Genomic DNA, 25131 nt, shown 5'->3' on the forward strand with positions numbered 1-25131 from the left:
TTGATTTATAAACCCTCCAGCTGGAGTTCTACTTTACCAGACTTCTTACTGTTCTCTCTCTCAACCCCTCAGGTGTCTCCCCAAACAATCAGGTGACAGCTAGTACAGGAGCTTTCTTTTCTCTTCTGCAGCTCCTGCCATCTGCAACAGCCTTCCAGTAGCTTTCCATTAATTTCAACTCTGTGGAAGAGACAACTGTTCACCATTGCCTACGCATCTGTCCATCAACTACCATTTATGACTGTAATTGTATTAAATTCTGTAAAGTGAGAAAGATTGTATGAAGGACACTACAATTCAGAGCTGCTTTGTATAAGCTGCTTTTCAGAGAATAACTAGTGATGTTGAGGGATTCTGAATTGAAAACCCACGCTTCAAAGTCTGGATTAAAATTTTCAACATTGCACTGTCCAGAAGAATTTGGATCTGGGTTTTTGGTTTGGTCTGACCCCTAGTTTTGAGATCAGCTTTTATACACACAAGGACCTTTAGACAAAACTATCTGAGTTTGCAAAACAATATTTTATTAATAAAAGATTTATAAACAGTAAGAAAGAAACTTCACTGCATGAAACGTCCAAAATAATTCCTGGAGCCTTGACTAGATTCCTTAACAGCTGTACAAGGGTTTCCAAAGGGGAGTAGTATTAAGTACAAATTTATCTAAAGATGTCTGAAAGTACAAAAAAGCATCATGCATATGTCATATGCAGAGAAGCTACACAATAAAATAGACTTAAAAAATACACACACAGAATCTTTACATCAATGATTTCAAAAAGCCATGCTTTGTGTAGCACCACGGGGGAGATTAGGGATGATCATATAATTCACTAACAGAGGAAACGCCATGCTTCTGAATCAGGAACATGACTGGCCAGTTTCTGTTTGCAATTTCATCTCTTCTTTTCTCAAGGGGAAGGTGTCAATGAGCGCAAAGAGCTGCGCCGCTGTAGCTGGGAAAGGGTAACGCTCTTTGTCCATGCCGTGCTTGTCCATCACCACCACATTGAAGTTATAATGGGGGATGCGCAATAACAACCTGAAAAATTAGGAAATCTGATTTTGAACAACCTTATTACCATAAGGCTCTTGAATGTCTAACACAGTAGTGAAAAGAGGGACAGCAGGACAGAGTCAGAGGTGATGGAAGGCAGGGGCGGCCAAGCTACAGGAGACAGCGTTCCAAAATGCAGATTACAGTTGTGCTTCACTGGGACGTGAGGCCTGCAGGGAATACAGCTCCTACCATGCCTAGCACCATATTCTTCCTCTCAGAGCAGGTGGCACTGAGGCACTTACAGTTGCTGCAGGCTGTGCCACTACATTAAAGGGCAGTCAAGGCAGCTGTAATCTTTCATTTTATGCTAGGGCTGACATCTGGTCTGGGCAAGTAGAGAGCCAGAGTACAACTTGAGTACGTATCCAAAGGGCTCAGGAGTGTCTTTACTCGCCTAAGCAGTGCCTCGCCAGCTACACTGCTATTTGCACCTATGCTGGGGGGAAGTGTAGTGTATGTACATTGCACGCTGCTGAAAGGACTGTGCACCGTATAGCTGCACCTTAAGCATCTGCTCCCTAAGAGGTTTGCCAGTGGACTTCAATGGGATCAGTCCTAATTTGGCATGACAGAAAAGCCCCCATGTCAGTGTGTAAGGAATCATTTACACCTGCTACTTTGCCTCCCTTCCCACCCCACCCTCTGCCGCTGGCTCTGGCTCTCCCCCCCGAGCTCTTCGAGCCCCACTTAGGAAAGCCTAACCCCCTCCCAGTCCAGCCTTAGTGCCGTTAAAGCAGCCTAGGCACCTGTGTAACTGCTGAACGCCACAAGCAGGCTGGGCAAGGCCATGGTGGTTTCCCTTTGTAGCATTCCTAAAAGTGGAATGCTCCTAGCCTGGCTGCAGTGTTCAGCAGCATTACACAGACAGCGGGGCTGGTTCAGCTGGGCTGGCAGCAGATACAGGGGTTCCTTGTTCAGCCTTTAATAAAGACTTAAGTGTCCTGGGTGACCAGACATCCCGTTTTGTCCAGGCCAGGCCCCTTTTTAAGCCCTGTCCCAGCTGTCCCAACTTTTTTTTTTTGGCAGAAGTGGACACTTGTCCCTTTTGCTCTCGCCAAATTGATCTGTTGGCAAGAGCAAACGGGACAAGTGCCTGCTTTGGTCAAAAAAGTAGGGTACGGAGGAATGTGTGAAGGGGTGAGTGGCACTGTCAGCCCCATGCTGGGGGAGGTAGGGCTCAGGCAAGGAGCGACGCCAGCCCAGCGCATGCAGGGCTAAGGGAAGTGGGTCAGGCCAGCCCTGCGCAGGGAGGTGGGATGGGTGGGGGGGGGTGGCCTCAAGCGAGGGGCTCTGCGCAGCCCCACAGGGGTGTTTTCCCTTTGGGACGTACATCACCCTACAATTGCCTGAAAGAGATGCAGAGATAACCAGGGCTGGGAGGGGGAGAGAGGGGCAGACTGTGATGGCTGCTTGAGTGCAACCTTCCCACCATGTTAATTTTCAATGTGATTTGTGAACTAAAGGGGAAACCAAACACTTCTATTCTGTAGACTAGGAAGAGCACTCGCAGGCCCCCATCACTGGGCCAGGCGCAGTACAAACATAGATGCTGCTTGCTCTACATTCTAAGCTGGTGCAGCTGAAAAGGACTAGTGGTGCACTAGCGACATAACTGCTTCTGGGAGGAGTCCATTAGCAGGAGGTGGGAAGAGCGAGGTGGGAAGAGTCTTCCTGGCTGCTCAAACCACCTAGTTATCACAAGTGGCAATAAAACTGAGAACACGGAGAGAGGCCAATGCTTACAGCGTGTTTCAATAGGAAACATGGTGAAATGCTGGTTCATCTGTGCATTTTGTAGACATTCCTTTTACAGCGAGCAAAGACCAGCTTACAGTGATTGTGTAGTAGCTAGAGCACAATCAGGACCAAACAAACTCTGAGGCTTAGCTGTGCTGCAAATAGTTTTAAAAAACAGATAGCAAACTCCCTCCCCCCACCCCTGATATCATTCAGTATCACCCTGTCTATATAAAATTCATTCTTGGAAATAAGTCACTGATGTGTGTTGTTAGATCCTCTTCACACAAATACATTTCGCTGCTGATGTTATATTGGGATAAACAAGGTTCTATTATAAAAAGGATCCAAGAAACAAAAAAGACTACATTACACCCACAGCTGCTGAGATGTAACTGAATGATGGTGAGACACTTCATTTTACCTGAGTTGTAAAGCAAGTGCTGGAGGCAGCAACTTTACTCCTATTCTTCCTATCTGTGCTGGAAAGACACCAACCAATTCGATCACTGTAACATGTCGGAGGTCTAAACCACATTGCTCTGGCTAAAGGGGTCAAGAGAAAAACCAGGAATATATATCAGGCTTGGATTTAATTATAAAAGTTATTTACATTAAATGCACAATAAGGTGACATTCTACACAGAGCTCAAAATCTTTGCTCTCTCTAAATACTTTCTTATTTTAAGTCAGCAGTGGGAACTTGAGAATGTTTTCTGGAGTCCTGAAGGCAGCAGTTCTGCTACATTAATAGATTTTTAGCTGATTATTAAAAAAAAAAAAAAAGACCACCAAAGTAAAATGTAGATGTCTTGGTAATGAACTGAAAAGATGCCAGTCTATTAAAAATTGTGCCAACACTTTAATCTGGCACCCAAACAAAGAATGTGAAATGTGAGCCCGCTATAGAAAAGTGCTCTCTTATGCCAAAGTGTCTGAGGATCATGGAGACAGTGGGGAAAAAAGGATTGCACCACTTAAATTTAACCTGGTAAAAAAGTCACCAAGGAATTGAGAGTTTGGTTGTATTAACTGGTCAAGGCACTCTTGTTTCAAAAATAAAATGTTGAAACGCCATTACAAAAAAAAATTTTTTTTTTGACATTACACAACTGGCTTCTGGCATCTACGGGGGAAAATCAGAGTAAGATCAGGAGTCCAGATTTGCAAGTGACACATAATCATCACAGCTGAATTTTGTTCCAGTGGTGGCAGGCAGTACATTTACAGTCCTCACGGCCACCGATCACGCAGTGCAGGCTCTATTCCCAGCTGGGCTGGCAAACAATCTCACTCTCTTCTGGGCATTTGCGCATCCCTATTGCATGTCACTAACTCTGACAACAGCCTGAGTAAAGTTTACAGTTAGATAAACTGATAAGTCCTGAGGGTGGGATTCACAAAGGTATTTAGGCACCTAAGTCCCATTAATTTCAATTGGAATAACTAAGACTGTTGTCATCATTCCATGTTTTTGAAGCAAAGATCATAAAGATGTGTCTCTTCCATAAAGACTGGTCTTAGTTTACGTTGAGAAAAAATACTATAAGAGTTTATACTAAATAATTTGGAGCACTTTCCGCAAGTCCTAGAAACAGGACCACATTGAGGCTACATTCAGGACCAGCGAGAAAACAATTCTTTTGCTGATGATTAATTTGGATTCTGTGCTCCTTTGGTTACTGGTATATTAGTTACTTGTGCAGACAGCCAACACAAGTTTGACATGGATGAACAGCTTACCAGCAAGAATGACTGGAGGTTTCTTTAAAATCCTTCAGGGGTTCGCTAAGAATTGGATGGTGATGCTGGTATTAGCTGGTTATGAGCACAACGTTAATTTCTCTTGGGAAGATAGAATAGGGTCAAACTAGAGCCATGTGTTTGGTTCATTTACCCCATTGAACTAGACCATATCCATGAGTAAAGTGAATTAGAGCGGTCCACTTTGGAGCAATGTTGAAACTGATGATATTTCAGAGCCTTGAAAACATGTTTACTACAAAACTAGCAGCTCTTGGGCCAGATCCTCAGTGCTGTAAATTAGCATAACTCCACTGCAGGGAGAGGGCAAATCAATGAAGACTGACCGATTTACACCAATTGAGGATCTACCTCTCGAGTTTTGAAAAAAAGCCTGGAAAAAACGACCATGCTTACCTGCAGCATTCCCAATTGCAACCTGTAGAAAAAATTGGCAGCAGTAGGAGTTGATATAATTAGTAGTCTCCGTTTCTCATAAAACTGATCCAAGAGGGCCGCTGCAGTTCTCACAGCAACGTTAATATTCATAGCTGGAATTAAAAACCAAAAGCCGTGGAGCTCCCAGAAACAGACCCTTTTCAGACTTCAGCAGCCAGCAGCTGGACATGCATGCCCCAAGAGGTATGCAGGAGCTGGGTATGGATATTAAAGGGCCCAAATCAAAAGGTGCAATCCTGGTCCCACTGAAATCAATGGGAGTTTTGCCATAGACTGCAGTGGGGCCAGGATTTCAAGCAGTCTCTGTCTCTCTCTAAGGCTTTGTCTAAGCTTGGAGCTGGGGTGTGATTTGCACTTGAACAGACCTACTCGTACTCGCTCTCATTGAGCTAGTGCTCTCAAAATAGCAGCACAGGAAGCAGTGAATTGGGCTAGCTGCCCCCGACTACAAACCCACCTGGACCCACTAGCCCATGCTGCTGCTCACCACTGCCTGGGCTGCCATGGCTACATGGCTATTTTTAGCTTCCTAGCTGGATGAGAGCTAGCACAAGTATGGCTCCAAGTGTAGACACAGCTTTAGTGCCACCCGAACGTGGTGAAAGCTTGTTTAGTTTTTATAGCAATGAGGAAGATCAGGTTCCTCAGTAAACTGAACTAGCGTATAGTGCTCCCTCCCCACACAAAAATAACTGTAGGAAAGGAAGAGTGAACCTGACAATCACTGCACCTGAGGTCCAGCTTCTATCATGAGTACAATAATGGAGCCAAGGCTAACAGAAAATACCTCCTAAACATCGAGACAGTAAATGGACCATGGATTTATTGGGGGGCAGGGGAAGTCTTGCAAGAGGAACTACATTGGTGAGGGGGGGTTGTTTGAGAGTTAGAAAATGAGTGGAAAAGTGGTAGGTATAATAAACTTTAGCTTTTAGTATTTAACATTTGAAACAATCAGAGAATATATGTGCCAAATTAGAGCCAATCAGCTTGGCTAATGAGCACTGTTGTGACCTGAAAACTGTCAGAAGGACCATAAATAAGGGTAATTATGGACAGCAAGGTATCTAATTGGCGGGTAAAGGTTTTTAATGCCCCTCAGCAGGGGATGGCTGCAGGAGTTGGCACAAGAGTCTATCATATTTAACAGCTTCCTCAGTAACAATCTGGAAGAGGACATGTAAGTAGCACATTAATGAATGTTAGAGATGCCACTAAACCGTGCTAGCATGAACCAGTGTAATGGGATCTAGAGAGATTCAAATTATGGACAGGAAACAAGAATCAGCTGGGAAAAATGTAAGGCAATACATCTAGATAAAAAAAGACATGAAACACAGACCTACAAGAAGAATAGAAACCAGGAAACAGTCATTCTCACACAGCGTGAGGGGAGATAAGGAACAGCAGACTAGATCTGCATTTGCAAAGTGATATGACAGCAAAAATAACCAGTGCAGTTTTGAGTTGTATACAGAGGCACGACATCATGGAGGAAAACAATTTACATTGAGCAGGAGGAATTTTTTTTCCTGATGGCAAGGTCTCTCAGAATATAGAATAGTTTTGTTTGGAAAATAGTGGAATCCTGATTGCTTGAGGGATTCCGAATTTGGCCTGATCAAAACACTGGAGAACATAATCTAATTTTTGGAATTCTGTGAAGATACTCCTCCCTTAGTTTTTAAAACACGAGTTAATACTGAGGATGGCACAACGCTGGGCACATTTCTATAGCTTAAACAGAACTGATTTGAAAGAGTCTTTTGGAATCTATTATTCATTATATTCCCTGAAGCCGTAATGGAGAAATTTTGCCCCTAAGCCAGCAAAGCACTATACAGAATGCTTTTTAAAGCTCTCAGATTTCATGATTTTGGATGAAATTTTCACTCGTGCATGAGTAACTCTGGTGTCTAAGTTATGTACCTAAGTCACTACCCTCTGTAGTTAATGTGGTTTCAACTGGTCACCAGTTTCTTTTCCATTCCCTTTTAAAAAACTGTTGTGTAATGTTGCTGAGTGCAGTTAAACAGTTGCTGCTATGTTCTGCTTTCGTGCTGTCTAACGATTCCAGAATGCGAAGCCTGTAAAGAGCTTTGAGGTTAAAGGTACTATATAATTGTAAGGCACTATTCTCATCCAAGGATAAAGTTGCAAAAAGAGGCAAAGGATGTATGGGAAGAGGAAGGGGGGAAATGTTGCACTTGTTATTTCTAATGGATAAAAAAAAATGTGGCTTTACCTTCCCACTCTCAATCTAATAAAAATCACCACCTATTCCAGATGCCAAGTGGGATCCACTTTGGAAGATTTGCCTGGATCCAGTGTCAGTAGTAGAATGTAGGGCATTCAGTAGTCAAATGTGCCTGGATAATCAATTTTATCAGCAAAGAACTGGTATCTAAAGAGCACTATGGAATGAGAACTAGAGGACAAATAAAGAAAACTCAAAAGCCAGAGTAAGATAATCTGTACACACTGATACTGGTGGAAGAAAAAGAAGAGTGAGTCAAACTTACAAAGAGATGTGAAAAGATGTGATAGAACTGATGCGAGGGGAATAAGAAGCTTTCAGGTAATTAACAGCAGAGCTTGTTGGCTTGTCTCTGTCCTCTCCAATACACAATATGCTGCTTAATGTGCCTAACTATCCAGGTTGATTCTATACACACCCAGGACCAACCTTTGAACAACTGACAGCATCTGTGCCATACACATAAATCATGAACCTTTGTGCAGTGCCATAGGGAAATCCTTTGTGCAAAAAGTACAAGCAATCCCCTTTGCTGACTTTTCAGGAGGTAAGAAAGTACTCACGTACGTGTACAAGTTGGCTCTGTTCCTGACCAGCCTAAATTGTACTGGCACACTCTGGCTGGGCTTCCCTGCAGCTCATATCCACCAATGCAGGAAAACTCACAGGTGGCACCATAGTTATCTCCATCACCTGAACATTTTATGTAGCCATTTTCTGGGGCATTCAGTTTACCACAGCGCCTAACTTTAAATACAAAAAAGAGACAGAACAACAAATAATTCCCTGTCTCTGGAGCAGGCTACTAATGAAATTATATTGTACTAATATTAAGGTGACATTCTGGCTAGCTGCTTATTATTAACTTTCAAAGAGAACCCAGCACTTATTTATTTTTTTAAATATGAACCCAGCACTTATGTTCAGCTATTGATTCCTGGATCATGTATGCATACATGCTAGTTTATATATTAGTAACACGGGGTTGTGGAGGGGAGGAGCAGTTGAAGCCCAGGTTGTCAGAAACCCACAGCTTTCAATTCTGTGACAGAAGCAGCTGTTCTCCCTGACAAATGCCCTATAGTTTGTCAGATGGCAGCCCCGTACAGCTCTGAGGAAGTTCTGCTGAGCTACAACTCATCTGTTGGTCAACAACTATGGGACTAGATATTAAGGTAGGCATGGACCCAGGAGGTCCTGGATAATGGGAGGAAATGGACAGGGGAAGCATGGGCAGGGGAGAAAGCACAGATTTGAGAAGCAGAGCTGGAGGACAGGGGCTGGTCAATAGAGCTACTATCTATCTCCTAGACCCCCACTGCTCATCTGACCCCTAGATCCCTCTCCAGAGCTCAGTTCCCTGGCTCCCTAACTTCCCTCCAATGATTCAGGCACTTTCAAGTTGTATGAGACAGAGAATATTCTTCCAGTGGGAACAGTTTCTCTCTCTCTCTCTCTCTCTCTCTCTCTCTCTCACTCACACATACACACACACTGGCTGTCACTTGGATCCTTAAATAAGTATTAACTGGTTTTGTTTACACTATTAGACACTGTTCTTACCTCTGACTTTAACAAGAAATTTGCAAGTGCCTTTGTTTTCTGCTCTGTCGTACACAGTGTATTGGATCTTGTGGTCACCTTCTGAAAAATGTGAGCCAGGGGATGGGCCTTTCAAAATCACACTAAAAAATGAAATAAAATAGACTGCGTGTTCAGAAATTAAGTCAGGGTTTCTCCAGTAGGAAAATATTAACAGCCTTTGGATAGAAAGCCCTTCTGTCACTGGGGAATGTTCAGATTGCCTGGCCGTGCTGAGAGTTTGTGGAGTGACAGAAAACAAGAGGAGGATGCGTGGCAGAGCCCACAATATTTAAGAGCTAAAATCGCAGCAGCCTGGCTACTCCTAGCAACGTTATCCACTACTGCCAACAGCTAAGTGTAGACAAAGGTAGTGTGACTCGCAATGCTGTAAGACAACGGTCAATGGCATTGTATTTATTTATTTAAATTTCATGTCACAGTTAAACAAACTCATGCCTTTTATCTTTCCATGGAAACAAAAATACCTGGATGGAGAATCTAGATCAACTGAGCATCATTCTATATAGCAGGATAGTTGGCTGTATAGGATTTGAACATCAGTCAGGGCTAATAGAGTACCTCAGTTTGCTTGCACTGTTGTTGTTGCTTGTTGGTCCCAGGATACTAGAGAGACAAGATGGGTGAGGAAATATCTTTTATTGGACCAACTTCTGTGGTGAAAGGTATAAGTCTTCAACCTACACCGTGCTCTGTGTAGCTTGATAGCTTGTTTCTCTCACCCACAGATGTTGGTCCATTAAAAGATATTACCTCACCCATCTTGTCTCTCTCATTGTTTGTTTGTTTTTAAAAAGCCATCTGTTAATACTGCAGTATGCCCTTTGAGTGCTGCTTATAAGGTTACCTCTCTGTGCCAGACTATACATAAAAAGGGTAGGAGGAATCAGGATTTAATATCTTTCTTTTTCTGATAGAAAAGGCAGGCATCCCACTGCAGGCTTCAGCTCAGCTGCTCATTTCCAATCAAAGCATATATCAAGAGAGTTCTAAACTCTCAAGGCAGAAACTCATAGACCAGGGCCAGACTAAGCATGGCTCAAGAAGCTTCAATCCACTCAGGGCCATAATTTTACCTCAGTAGAGTTCCCCTCATCCCTCCATATGCAGAAATTGTGGATAATTGCTCTCTGGGGCTTGGAGGACAAGAAGTCTTGAGACTGAATAAACATTCCTTAATCACCTGTTAGGAAAGTGCTGCAGCCGGGTATATGTAGCAAGTCCCTTGGTAATGAGCCTCTGAACATTATGCTTCCAGCTGAACAAATGGGGCTTAAGGTGGCACCTGAATCCAGGGTTCTTGGATGGCAGCTTAGTTTCATCAGACCTTGAACCATCTTACCAGCACAGTAAACGGTATTGCTAACCCCAACCATTCAAAAACCGTGAGTCAGGCTTCGAAGTCAGGAGACTGGCTTAAAAATAATCTTACCATTTCTTTAGAAAATTTTGGAGGGCGGCATTGTTAACTTTCTGGTTTTAAAGCCTTTAGGGTGTACTCAGGTCACATTTCTCTACAATAATTAGGGCTACAAAATTTCATTGAGAAAAAACTGACATACTCGCCTGGCTCCGGGAACTGAGACTTTAAGAAAGGCAGCAAATATCACAAGATTTGCAGTAAAATCACAAGAGTTGGCAACAGAAATTCAGAAAATGCATATGCCCTTCACAGAAAGTTTCCATAGAATAATAGCTATCTCACTGGAATAGTTATTTGTCCCATTACATTGGATTATACAGCTCCTATGTTTATCATTTGACACCATTTCATTGGGATCGTGTGTGTGTGTGTAGGGGGGAGGGGGCATTGTTAGTAATTTTCTCATTCTGACACCGAACAGCAGATAGGCCAAAGTTCTTATTTTAGAATGATAAGAGCTTCTTTAGTGTCTCTTAACATCACAGTTCTTCTTTTGCAATCACAAGCACTAGCATTTATTTATCCAATGAATTCCTCCAGCTTATACTCTGATGTATAAAAATGACCTGTGCTTGTTTCTTTTCATGTGCTTTTTTATGACTTTCAAATGTCCTCATTAAATAGTTCAAGTTCTGAGTGTCCTTTACCTTTCAGTGAACTGGAAGTCAATATTCTCAACTATTCAATTCTTTTAACAGCTTCTGTGAGTTCATAGGTGGATTGATTAAGCTTACTGCAGTAAAATAAATGATTTTCCATATTCTCATCATTCAAGTATTTTGATCATGCCCATCTTGTATCAGTGGAAATGGCAGACAATGCTGCCATTAAAAAGGACACCATCAGCATAGAAATTATTAAGTTTCCCCTATTGTTTGTGTGGGTCTTTAACATCCTAACAGGCAAGAGAAAAACACTGGGGGTCGGGAGGAGAGGGAAAATGTGATTGTAAAATTACAGGAATTGGCAGGAGTCTCCAAAGCAAACATAGTACCTGAAACTACCTTTAACTCCTTTTTTAATATTCTAGATTTCAAGTTGATGGTGTCATTTGAAAAGTAACATACTGAAGAACTTAGTATCATAGTAACTATGCTATATTAGGTGAAAGCTTAAAGATGCATACAAGATTGTTATTAGCACACAATGGCCGTGTTTATTTTAACACGGTCACAGTTCTCCTCACCTAGTACTGTTCTCTCACTTTTAGTATATATAAGAGATGCTGCCCCATACACAAAGTGTTGCCCCTAGGAGAGAACAGAGCCATAAAAGGCCCTTTGGAAATCTATTTATTGCAACACAGATGTGGGCAAAAATGCTAATGTATCTCATCAGCTTTAAAACAGTCTGCTGGCTATTTATATGCCAACTCCTGAATGATCTACCTCGGTGTCTGAGATGTCAGATTTTCTTTTTCAGCTAAGCCTGCATTATAATTTGAACGGTCACACAGATCCAACAGCAAATGCGCATTCCTTCACAGAACTGGTGGGGAAGGATGTTGACCAAGCATATCACCTAGATCAGTGAAAGGGAGTCCAGGAAAGGGCAAAACAAGTGACCTTAGGGTTTCACTTAATACAATAGAGACAGTTTCACCTACTCTGTCAAAATACCATCAGCAGTGTCCCTTCCTTCAGGGGTTTCCCAGAACACTCGGGCTGTCAGCTTGTTTGGCTCGGCTGTTTTCTCCTTCACACTTGGGCACTGGATTCTAGGAGGTTCCATATCTGTTAAAATAAGAACCAGAGAACCCATAGTTTAATTCTCTTTACTACTGTTCACTACTCAATGTGCATTGTGACACAGCTTCACACCACCCTACCTACACGGTGCTATGCTTAGAGAAGAAAAACCAAATGCACAAATACAAAATGGCAGATAACTGGCTTGGCAGCAGCACTGCTGAAAAGGATCTGGGAGTTGTGGTGGATCGCAACCTAAACATGAGTCAGCAATGTGATGCTGTTGCAAAAAAAGCAAATGCAATTTTAGGTTGCATTAACAGAGGCATAGCATGCAAGTCATGGGAGGTGATAATACTGGTCTACTCAGTGCTGGTTACGCCTCAGCTGGAGTGCTGTGTCCAATTTTGGTCATCGCTATATAGAAAAGCTGTAGAGATCATGGAAAGGATCCAGAGGCAAGCGACAAAGATGATCAAAGGGATGGAATGAAAGCCGTATGATCAAAGGCTCAAGGAACTGGGTATGTTTAGTTTGGATAAGAGGAGGTTAAGGGGGGGAAATGATAGCAGACTTTAGATACTTGAAAGGCTGGGAAAAAGATGGAGAAAAATTGTTCTCTCTTGCCACAGCTGGCAAGACAAGAGGCAGTGGGTTCAAACTACAGCACAGCAAATTTAGATTGAATCACAGGAAAAACTTCCTAGCTGTCAGAACAGTAGGACAATGGTACAGATGCCTAGAGAAGTCATGGAATCTCCTTCACTGGAGGTTTTCAAAAAGGAGGCTGGATCGCCATCCGTCTTGGATGGTTTAGGCACAACAAATCCTGCATCTTGGCAGGAAGCTAGATCTAGATGATCCCTGTGGTCCCTTCTAACCGTATGGTTCTATGATTTCTAACATCAGAACCCAGTGCACATAGAGCACATGTTAATGTCTCCCATTTTCAAAGGGGTAGGGGTGGGGAGGAAGAGTGAGAGATAGGCATAATTAATTCTATTTTAATCTCCCAGGTAGACTAAATAACAAATAAAATAAATAAAGTACCAACAGTCACCATGGTAATGAATTTTTTTTATCCAATCACCAGCAAGGTTGAGGCATCATTGTCTAGTGAACTGAGCTTGAGTCTGAAAGCCAGGAATTTCTATGATTCTCTCCAAAACTCTGCCACTGACTATATGTCCTTGAGCAAGTCACTTACACTATATCTACCCAGTCCATGGAAGTGAGTCTCCCTGCCCAGGTTGACAGACTCGGGTCCTGTGCTAGCACACTATAAATAACTGTATAGGCAGAGCTTTGAAGTTGTGGCTTGGGCTGGAGCTCGGGCTCTGAAGCCCACCCCTCTATGTAGGCTTCAGAACTCCTGCTACTTCAAAGTGCTGTCAATACAGCTATTTTTAGAGCACTAGTGCCAGTTCTGCTAGCCTGAGTCTGTCGAGCAGGCTGGGAGGCTCACTTCCACGGGCTATGTAGACACACACTTATGAGCTGTGCCTCAGTTTCCTTATCTGTACAATGGAAATTATACATACCCACCTCCCAGTGGTGTTATTTAAAATGTTAATCAAGTGCCTTGAAAATATAAAGCTCTCCCTAGGTGTTAGCGGAGACTCCTGTCTCTATCATATTCAAACACAACACAGAGTAGCTGTCCATAAAGCTGCAGGAATGGTACAAACAGCCTTTTAAACAACCAACCAACCAACCCCCAACCCCTCGTGAACCACCTCCACCACGCACATCTCTCCCTGCAGTACTGCCAATCAAGTCACCCTCCATAGGTTACACAGAATAGTCAGCAGGACAGCAGCTAACAGGAATCACAAGCTCATATTGTGTGAGCAATTCCCAGTGACAAACTGTGTAGCACATTAAGCCATTTTTGCATGTGCATATCGTCTGCCAAGAGACTGCATTTTTTAAAACAGATTTCTTTGCTGTGCAAAGCTGTTTGGCAAATGTTTTTTCAACCCATAAATTAATTACATATCTTCTATAAGTATACTTTTTGAAGTGGCATGGTATTAGTTCTTTTCCCCTTTTGGATGAATCAACCTCTATAATGGGGTCCTTGTGTACAACTGGGGTCGACTCTACAGAAATACAATTACATAAAATAATAAACTAATTATGCTTCAGCCCCAAATACACTTTCTGCCAGCATTGGTGAGAGCAACATCTTGCTTCTAGAAAATGAACAGGAAAGTGCTGCAAACACACTCAAAGCGAAGCTTTATTGAGAAAAGAAAAGGAGTACTTGTGGCACCTTAGAGACTAACAAATTTATTTGAGCATAAGCTTTTGTGAGCTACAGCTCACTTCATCAGATGCATTCAGTGGAAAATACAGTGGGGAGATTTATATACACAGAGAACATGAAACAATGGGTGTTACCATACACACTGTAACGAGAGTGATCACTTAAGGTGAGCTATTACCAGCAGGAGAGCGGGGGAAAGGGGGAACCTTTTGTAGGGATAATCAAGATGTGCTATAGACCTCCGGGATCTAATTTGGATATGGATAGAGCCCTTTTTAATGTCTTTAATCAAGTAAATACTAATGGAAACTGCATGATCATGGGAGACTTTAACTTCCCAGATATAGACTGGAGGACCAGTGCTAGGAATAATAATAGGGCTCAGATTTTCCTAGATGCGATAGCTGATGGATTCCTTCATCAAGTAGTTGCTGAACCGACTAGAGGGGATGCCATTTTAGATTTAATTTTGGTGAGTAGCGAGGACCTCATAGAAGAAATGGTTGTAGAGGACAATCTTGGCTCAAGTGATCATGAGCTAATTCAGTTCAAACTAAATGGAAGGATTAACAAAAATAAATCTGCAACTAGGGTTTTTGATTTCAAAAGGGCTGACTTTCAAAAATTAAGGAAATTAGTTAGGGAAGTGGATTGGATTGAAGAACTTATGGATCTAAAGGTAGAGGAGGCCTGGGATTACTTTAAATCAAAACTGCAGAAGCTATCAAAAGCCTGTATCCCAAGAAAGGGGAAAAAATTCATAGGAAGGAGTTGTAGACCAAGCTGGATGAGCAAGCATCTTAGAGTGGTGATTAAGAAGAAGCAGAAAGCATACAGGGAGTGGAAGATGGGAGGGATCAGCAAGGAAAGCTACCTAATTGAGGTCAGAACATGTAGGGATAAAGTGAGACAGGCTAAAAGTCGAGTAGAGTTGGACCTTGCCAAGGGAATTAAAACCAATAGTAAAAGATTCTATAGCCATATAAATAAGAAGAAAACTAAGAAAGAAGAAGTGGGGCCGCTTAACACTGAGGATGGAGTGGAGGTTCAAGATAATCTACGCATGGCGCAATACCTAAACAAATACTTTACCTCAGTCTTTAATAAGGCTAAAGAGGATCTTGGGGATAATGGTAGCATGACAAATGGGAATGAGGATATGGAGGTAGATATTACCATATCTGAGGTAGAAGCGAAACTCAAACAGCTTAATGGGACTAAATCGGGGGGCCCAGATAATCTTCATCCAAGAATATTAAAGGAATTGGCACCTGAAATTGCAAGCCCATTAGCAAGAAATTTTAATGAATCTGTAAACTCAGGAGTAGTACCGAATGATTGGAGAATTGCTAATATAGTTCCTATTTTTAAGAAAGGAAAAAAAAGTGATCCGGGTAACTACAGGCCAGTTAGTTTGACATCTGTAGTATGCAAGGTCTTGGACAAAATTTTGAAGGAGAAATTAGTTAAGGACATTGAAGTCAATAGTAAATGGGACAAAATACAATATGGTTTTACAAAAGGTAGATCGTGCCAAACCAACCTAATCTCCTTTTTTGAAAACGTAACAGATTTTTTAGATAAAGGAAATGCAGTGGATCTAATTTACCTAGATTTCAGTAAGGCATTTGATACTGTGCCACATGGGGAATTATTAGTTAAATTGGAGAAGATGGGGATCAATATGAAGATCAAAAGGTGGATAAGGAATTGGTTAAAGGGGAGACTGCAACGGGTCCTACTGAAAGGCGAACTGTCAGGTTGGAGGGAGGTTACCAGTGGAGTTCCTCAGGGATCGGTTTTGGGACCAATCTTATTTAATCTTTTTATTACTGACCTTGGCACAAAAAGTGGGAGTGTGCTAATAAAGTTTGCAGATGATACAAAGCTGGGAGGTATTGCCAATTCGGAGAAGGATCGGGATATTATACAGGAGGATCTGGATGATCTTGTAAACTGGAGTAATAGTAATAGGATGAAATTTAATAGTGAGAAGTGTAAGGTTATGCATTTAGGGATTAATAACAAGAATTTTAGTTATAAGTTGGGGACGCATCAATTAGAAGTAACGGAAGAGGAGAAGGACCTTGGAGTATTGGTTGATCATAGGATGACTATGAGCTGCCAATGTGATATGGCTGTGAAAAAAGCTAATGCAGTTTTGGGATGCATCAGGAGAGGCATTTCCAGTAGGGATAAGGAGGTTTTAGTACCGTTATACAAGGCACTGGTGAGACCTCACCTAGAATACTGTGTGCAGTTCTGGTCTCCCATGTTTAAAAAGGATGAATTCAAACTGGAGCAGGTACAGAGAAGAGCTACCTGGATGATTCGAGGAATGGAAAACTTGTCTTATGAAAGGAGACTTAAGGAGCTTGGCTTGTTTAGCCTAACTAAAAGAAGGTTGAGGGGAGATATGATTGCTCTCTATAAATATATCAGAAGGATAAATACAGGAGAGGGAGAGGAATTATTTCAGCTCAGCACCAAAGTGGACACAAGAACAAATGGGTATAAACTGACCACCAGGAAGTTTAGACTTGAAATCAGACGAAGGTTTTTAACCATCAGAGGAGTGAAGTTTTGGAATAACCTTCCAAGGGAAGCAGTGAGGGCAAAAGATCTATCTGGTTTTAAGATTCTACTCGATAAGTTTATGGAGGAGATGGTATGATGGGATAATGTGATTTTGGTAAGTAATTGATCTTTAAATATTCAGGGTAAATAGCCCAAATCCCCTGAGATGGGATATTAGATGGATGGGATCTGAGTTACTATAGAAAATTCTTTCCTGGGTATCTGGCTGGTGAATCTTGCCCATATGCTCAGGGTTTAGCTGATTGCCATATTTGGGGTCGGGAAGGAATTTTCCTCCAGTGCAGATTGGAGAGGCCCTGGAGGTTTTTTGCCTTCCTCTGTAGCATGGGGCATGGTTGACTTGAGGGAGGCTTCTCTGCTCCTTGAAGTCTTTGAACCATGATTTAAGGACTTCAATAGCTCAGACATGGGTGAGGTTTTTCATAGGAGTGGGTGGGTGAGATTCTGTGGCCTGCGCTGTGCAGGAGGTCGGACTAGATGATCAGAATGGTCCCTTCTGACCTTAGTATCTATGAATCTAAGGTGGGCCATTTCCAGCAGTTGACAAGAATGTCTGAGGAACAGTGGGGGGTAGGGGGAATAAACATGGGGAAATAGTTTTACTTTGTGTAATGACCCATCCACTCCCAGTCTTTATTCAAGCCTAAATTAATTGTATCCAGTTTGCAAATTAATTCCAATTCAGCAGTCTCTCATTGGAGTCCGTTTTTGAAGTTTTTTTGTTGGAGAATTGTAACTTTTAGGTCTCTAATAGAGTGACCAAAGAGATTGAAGTGTTCTCCGACTGGTTTTTGAATGTTATAATTCTTGACATCTGATTTGTGTCCATTTATTCTTTTACGTAAACCTGGAAATCCTGGATGCCCCATCATCTCAGGCATTGGCACCCTGACAGCAGGATTGTCTGGCTATGTAGACTCCCCCCTCAGGCCCTACGCTACCAGCTATCTTCAAGACACCACTGACTTCCTGAAGAAACTACAATCCATCGGTGATCTTCCTGAAAACACCATCCTAGCCACCATGGATGTAGAAGCCCTCTACACCAACATTCCACACAAAGATGGACTACAAGCTGTCAGGAACAGTATCCCCGATAATGTCACGGCTAACCTGGTGGCTGAACTTTGTGACTTTGTCCTCATCCATAACTATTTCACATTTGGGGACAATGTATACCTTCAAATCAGCGGCACTGCGATGGGTACCTACATGGCCCCTCAATATGCCAACATTTTTATGGCTGACTTAGAACAACGCTTCCTCAGCTGTCATCCCCTAATGCCCCTACTCGCGCTACATTGATGACATCTTCATCATCTGGACCCATGGAAAAGAAGCCCTTGAGGAACTCCAACATGATTTCAACAATTTCCATGCCATCATCCACCTCAGCCTGGACCAGTCCACACAAAAGATCCACTTCCTGGACACTACAGTGCTAATAAGTGATGGTCACATAAACACCACCCTATACCGGAAACCTACTGACCGCTATTCCTACCTACATGCCTCCAGCTTTCATCCAGACCACACCACACGATCCATTGTCTACAGCCAAGCTCTCCGATACAACCACATTTGATCCAACCCCTCAGACAGAGACAAACACCTACAAGATCTCTGTCAAGCATTTTTACAACTACAATACCCATCTGTTGAAGTAAAGAAACAGATTGACAGAGCCAGAAGAGTACCCAGAAGCTACCTAGTGGACAGGCCCAACAAAGAAAATAACAGAAAAAAACACTAGCCATCACCTTCAGCCCCGAACTAAAACCTCTCCAACGCATCATCAAGGATCTACAACCTATCCTGAAGGATGATCCATCACTCTCCCAGATCTTGGGAGGCAGGTCAGTCCTTGCTTACAGACAGCCCCCCAACCTGAAGCAAATACTCACCAGCAACCACACACACCACACAACAGAACCACTAACCCAGGAACCTATCCTTGCAACAAAGCCCGTTGCCAACTCTGTCCACATATCTATTCATGGGACACCATCATATAGGGCCTAATCACATCAGTCACACTATCAGAGGCTCATTCACCTGCACATCTACCAATGTGATATATGCCATCATGTGCCAGCAATGCACCTCTGCTATGTACATTGGTCAAACTGGACAGTCTCTACGTAAAAGAATAAATGGACACAAATCAGACGTCAAGAATTATAACATTCAAAAACCAGTCGGAGAACACTTCAATCTCTCCGGTCACTCGATTACAGACCTAAAAGTGGCAATTCTTCAACAAAAAAACTTCAAAAACAGACTCCAACGAGAGACTGCTGAATTGGAATTAATTTACAAACTAGATACAATTAACTTAGGCTTGAATAAAGACTGGGAGTGGATGCGTCATTACACAAAGTAAAACTATTTCTCCCGGTTTATTCCTTCAGCTCTCTTCATTGCTACTTTAAAATTCTTACCATTCCCTTCAAACTTAACACCTGACTGTTCTTCCTTCTCTTTTGTCACCTCCCTACGTGTTGATTTCATTCAGCTTCTCAAATTCTTTTCACTGCAATTCATTCATCTGCTGTAATCTCTAAATAAGAAGTGTTTTCACACTTCCACTCCTCCTCTAGGGGATGCTTTAGGGAAACACTTTCTTGTTCTTTTCCCCTCACTTTTCTTGCTCACTCCATCATTTTATATCTGCCCTGCATGTTAAATATGAAATCCTAGCCACACAGAAGCCAATGGGAGTTTTGCTCTATGTTACATCCTTAGGGCAATGACGTTCCCTACCTATCTCCTTTAATGACGGCTAATGTTGCATTTGTACTGGGACTACTAATAGTGAAGTTTTAGTTGTTTTTGGTCTTTCTGGGGCTGGTTACGGTTGCGTTTCCTTTGTAGCCACAGCCCAAGATTAAAGGCACTATATAACTAAATAAAATACCATGTAAATGATGGGAGAAGGAGCAGGACAGTATTTAGGATACTCATGTTTTAGTATCCAATTCATCAGGAAGAAGATTCCATCACTAAGCAGCAGAGGACACTGGGTTGAATGAACAAGCATGAACTTTCACTTTATTAAGACAACAAAACTAAGTTACTCTGGGAACTGCATCACTAGGCACCCCTGGATTAGTATGCACGTCTAGCTGGACCTGAGATCACCAGAAAGGTTATTGTCTGTAGCTACTTCAATTGCCTTTAAACATTTACACACACAAAACCACCATATCACACCAAACAAACCTCAAAACAATCCACCTAAATACAACAGGGCACTCCAACTTTGCCTATTGAGGCCACACTTACAGACTGCCAGGGTCTGAAGGCCACATATAGGACCTGATCTAGCAGAATTCTTCAGGGCAGGCTTGAAGTTATGCACATGCTAAGTGCTTTGCTCTCTTGTTTTTAATTTGAACTAGGACGAGGTGGTGCAAATTGCATCACCCTCTTATTTAATAGGAGAATGCAGAGATTACAGGGCCTAGTATCTAATGCTCTGTGTTGAATCAAGCAGCTCCAGAATTTACTCCACTCTCCGAATACCCTAGTATACCAGTTACATCCAACCTGCAATTACATATCATAGGATATTAAAGAGGCACAATGGCATGGGATAAAATAGATTTTCAGTCATCCTCTGAATCTCTTTGCTGACATGGCATATGAACTGGTTTATTTAAACCATTTATTAGGCATTTCTGACATTAAGGTTATTTAGTAAGTGGATTGATCTCATTTGGAAGATTTATATCCTGTTGGGGAGGGAGGCAGGCATTTAATGAAAAATTTGAAGCTGCTCAACCATGATTTTCCTCAGCTACTTTCTCATACTTTATTAGTGCTTCTTTGGCTACTATGTTGAGCAGCAATGGTACTTGACTCCGCCTATGGAAATCAACTTGCTTTAATGACAGCTCTAGAACAAAAGCTCAGTAATATTCTACTGAATAAATGTGGCTTGTTGATCTCAGCGGAAAAGGATGAGGACCAGTTTTCAAAGAGCCTGTGGCTTTCTGAACTCCCACACTTCTGACATGAGCCACCTCACACATTAAAAAGGTTGACCACTTGTTTCTTTGGCTTGTTAAAGGTTTGAATTTATTTGTTTTTGAGAGAGTGGGGGAGGCAAGGCAAGGCTAGGGAAGGGAGGGATGGTAGAGAATACAAAATCCTAATACTCATCTGAGTATCTGTATGTGGTGGATAAAGATTTGATGCCAAATAAACACTATTACTGACTGTAGATTTGATTAAAGATTGCTGTAGTTAATTCAAAATACTTATTCCATGTAAAAAGCATGTAAGAATGCAAGGCCAATTTCAAACTCTCTCAATCAGAAGAGTTACTTAATTGTTGGTCTTAACATTTCTAAAGGATGTAACAAAGGATTTAGTAGAATGGTGAAGGCTGTTTACCACAACATCTGTTACACAGCTGGCTGAAAAATAAAAATTTTCAAAGTTTTGAGGTATTTCCATTTCCCAGGGACTGAAGTGGACTAATTTCCCCACAATTTGATAATGTTTTCTATACAAAGTGGTTACCGCCACTCCCCCCCCCCCCCGAAAAACCTGATTTTGATTGAACAAAAGGTTTCAAGGAACTCAAGCTTTGTGTGAAAAAATTCATTTAGAAAAAAGTCCCATTTCATTTTAAAAAAAAACATTTTGGGGGCAGGATTTCAACCGGCTCTAGCCCAGAGCTGGCAAATGTGCCCAGCCCTAACCCTATCCTGTTACCTCTTCCCAGTCCTGACCCTAACTCTAGCTTGAGACATAGTAACCAATCCTAACACTAGCACAGAGCTATCATCCATAATAATGGTAACTGGGTCCAAAACTGGTCCTAAACCTAGCCCCAAAACATCCCAGATTCCCAATCCTAAATTTGGCCCATAGCTACTCCCTGTCTGCACGCCTACCCCCAGCTTTACGCCAGCCACCAACCACAAACATGAGCCCTACTAGGAAGTACAACTGGTTGAGAAACTGGGGGGGAGGAAGGGTGTTTTGGGGAAAAAATGTTTTTTCCCCCACTTCTCAGGTCGGATAAGGACACATATTTTGTCCCTTGTAATTCTTTGAAATTTTTTAATCAACATTATTTTCTAAACCAAACTTTTCTTAACATTGTTACCAAAATTTGCTGCACAACTATTTTGATAATGATTCCAATAAAACTTTTACTTATTCGTTTTGATAAAAATGTTGCAAACATAAATTTTGTGAAAAACAAAAACAATCCAAAAAAGTCAAGAGTTTTTCATGGAAGTTTCATTAGTGAGAGAGAACCTTTTCAACTAAAAACTTTTCACTCATTAGACTTCCAACTGCTCCAACCCTTTGTTATTGGCACAAAGAGAGGAAGCGGTAGAAACACAGAAGTTAGGTTTTTAAGGTTTATTTTCTAGTGCAAAATGAGCTGCTTCATCATCAAGAATCATCAGAACATATGTAACCCACACACCTCGTGGGTGTGGTGTTCTGTCCCATCTAGTGGCACCAAGACCACTTAAAGAGAGAGAAGAGAGATAAAATGAGGCTGCTCTACAGCCTTAGCTAATAGCCAATTGGCTTTTAGCTCCTGCAGTAGAGGCTCATGCACTAAGCTCCAGAGGTCCCAGTTCGATCCCACCCACTGACGACTGGGGTCTGTCGGTGTTACACATACAATGGGCCAAACTCTATCCTCAGTTACACCTTTGCAATTTTGAGCCAGGGAGTAGAGTAAGTACCAGAACAAAATTTTAATGAAAGAACAAAAATCAGTACATATTGACAAGTAGGAGAAGGCCAACATTTTAAAACATGGGTGTGTATATTTAAGCTTCCCAATTCATATTTAGTGGCCTGATTTTCAGAGTGGCTGTGCCCCAACACACCCCATTGACTTCAGTGGGGTTTGTGGGTACTCAATATCTCTGAAAATCAGAACATTTCTATTTAGATGCCTAAATACAGATTTAGAAGCCTAACTTTAGGTTCAAAAATATTGGCATATATGTTTAAAAAGAGTCAAAAAATATAACCACCACCTGAGATTTAAAAGTCTTGTTTTGCTAATAGCTGATCTGTGTCTGGTGCTACTTTTAAATGTCAGTTATTTTATTTTAAATATGATGTCATGGTTACAGCTTGTTTGCTAGGGTGGAATAGACTAAACCCGACCTTTTGTTCTTTCTCAAGGTTACTGCTGAACATGCATGTGACTTTGGATAAATGAACACCTTGCAGTCTGCAGACTAATTCTCACCGAAATGTAAATCCTATTTTGCTTTTTAAATGTTGAATTAATATTTTTAAATAAACAAATACATGGGCCAATCAGTGCAGCCCATCTCACTGAATAATATGAAATTAGCCTCATGACTTCTGTATGTAGCTGCATTTTTAATATTGTACCTACAAGCTCTATATGATTGCTGTTGCCAAGATTCAGTTACAGTTGCATTGAGCTGGATAAATTTAAACAGTGAAGCTACAGTAACAAAGGGTGGAGCTAAACATGACATTTTGCAAAAACACCATTAATTCAGTTTTTAAAACATTTTTTGCATAGCTTGGACCACATCTTAGTAGCAAAAGGTTCCCATGGATACCTCCCTTCTCATTCAAAGTGGGGTGGATCCCACCTCCTGTCTCATTCGCGATCGCTTAATGCCCCACGGGCACCTATAGGAATTGCCTTCATGAAAAAGTAACATGTAAAATGTCTCCCTTTGGTCTTCATTTCCTCTCTCCCTCTCACTTGTTTTAATTCTCTCAGCTGGAAACAAGGAGGAGAGACAGAACCATGGGACCAGCCAGCTTTCTGCAGGCCACCAGCAAGTTCTTCACAGACCACAGTTTGGGAATATCTTTTCTGCATCGCCCTTTCTCAGAGGCCCCGACCACTGCTCACTCCATCCCCCTTCTGTCTGTTTCTTGCTCTCCCAAACCCTCACTCACTTTCACCAGACTGGGGCAGGGTGTTGGGGTGCAGGAGGGGGTGAGGGCTCCGGCTGGGAGTGTGGGCTCTGGGGTGAGGCCGGGGATGAGGGGCTTGGGGTGTGGGAGAGGGCTCTGGGCTGGGGTTGGGGTGCAAAGGGGTATGGCCTCTGGGCTGGGGGTGCAAGCTACAGGTGGGGCCAGAAATTAGGGGTTCAGGGTGCATGAGAGGGCTCTGGGCTGGCGTAGGAGTGCGGGGGGGAGGACTCCGGGGTGGGGCCAGGGATGAGGGGTTTGGGGTACAGGAGGGGACTCTGGGCTGGGGCAGGGGATTGGGGTGCGGGGGTTGAGGACTCTGGCTGGGGGTGCGGGCTCTGGGCTGGGGCTGAGGAGTTCAGGGTGCAGAAGCACACTCAGGGCTGGGGCTGGGGGTACAGGAGAAGATAGGGGGTCCCAGTGATGCTTACTGTAGCTCCCAGGAAGCGGCTACTGGGTCCCTGCAACCTCTAGGCACAAGGGCAGCCAGGAAGGCTCCACGTGCTGCCCTCGCGCCCGCAGGCAGCGCTGCCACAGCTCCCCTTCGTCATGGTTCCAAGCTAATGTGAGCTACTTAGCTGGCACTTGGGGCACTTCCGGGAACTGCTCAGAGCTAGGGCAGGCAGGGAGCCTGCCTTAGCCCGGGACCCCTGCTGCAACCACTGACCGGACTTTTAATGGCCTGATTGGTGGTGTTGACCGGAGCTGCCAGGGTCCCTTTTTGACCTGGTGTTCCCATTGAAAACCGGATGCCTGGCAACCCTAACTTCATTAATAAGCACTTCACTAACCGGCACACTCACAATTTGCACCCAAAACCTGGGGGTGGCGGGTGTCTCTCTCTACTCTACAGCAACGTGCTGTATTTTGGACTTAACTATGGCACTGTCTTACAGAATTACTATAGAATACATTCACATGCTGTGAAGTTATAAATATTGATCATCTGCATTTGTTAAAGAAACATTTCCAGTACACTGCTACACTGTCATTTGCAATGAGATGCCCAGGTCAGCAGTGCAAACTGGTGAGGTCATAGAAAAGATGATGACATTTCACCGTTCCCCTACCACACATAAAACCAACCTTGCAAAACAGCCAGACTTGAATTTGCACATAAAGCACAAGACAAACCACAAACTTAGTCTGAGGATAGACAGGCAGGAGCATGCATACAATTGCAAGACAGAAAGTAACCGGAAAGTTGAACAAAACCCCGCGAATGTAAAAGCCACAGCAGGGAGACTCCCATGTTGTTTCACCCGCTAATCTAGACTGAGCCACAGGCATCCTGAGGAAAACCATAATGTCACACACAGATCATTAAAAACACAGATATTGCTCCAGCCA

General features: G+C 42.6%; 1 protein-coding gene across 2 annotated transcripts in view; it reads right to left on the bottom strand.

The window, feature by feature from the left end:
* Positions 1-503: 503 nt before the first annotated feature.
* Positions 504-25131, bottom strand: part of SRPX (sushi repeat containing protein X-linked) — a 75921-nt gene continuing 51293 nt past the window's right edge. For both annotated transcript variants that reach the window (XM_038419424.2, XM_038419433.2), the window contains 6 exons: positions 11888-12014; positions 8820-8941; positions 7824-8003; positions 4958-5091; positions 3222-3343; positions 504-1042 (listed from right to left, as the gene is read on the bottom strand). In XM_038419424.2, the coding sequence (XP_038275352.2) occupies positions 862-1042; positions 3222-3343; positions 4958-5091; positions 7824-8003; positions 8820-8941; positions 11888-12014 (866 nt within the window). In that variant the 3' untranslated portion in view covers positions 504-861. The remainder of the gene's footprint in view (positions 1043-3221; positions 3344-4957; positions 5092-7823; positions 8004-8819; positions 8942-11887; positions 12015-25131) is intronic.

This window comes from Dermochelys coriacea, chromosome 1 (genome assembly GCF_009764565.3).
Source record: "Dermochelys coriacea isolate rDerCor1 chromosome 1, rDerCor1.pri.v4, whole genome shotgun sequence".
Classification (NCBI taxonomy): domain Eukaryota; kingdom Metazoa; phylum Chordata; order Testudines; family Dermochelyidae; genus Dermochelys; species Dermochelys coriacea.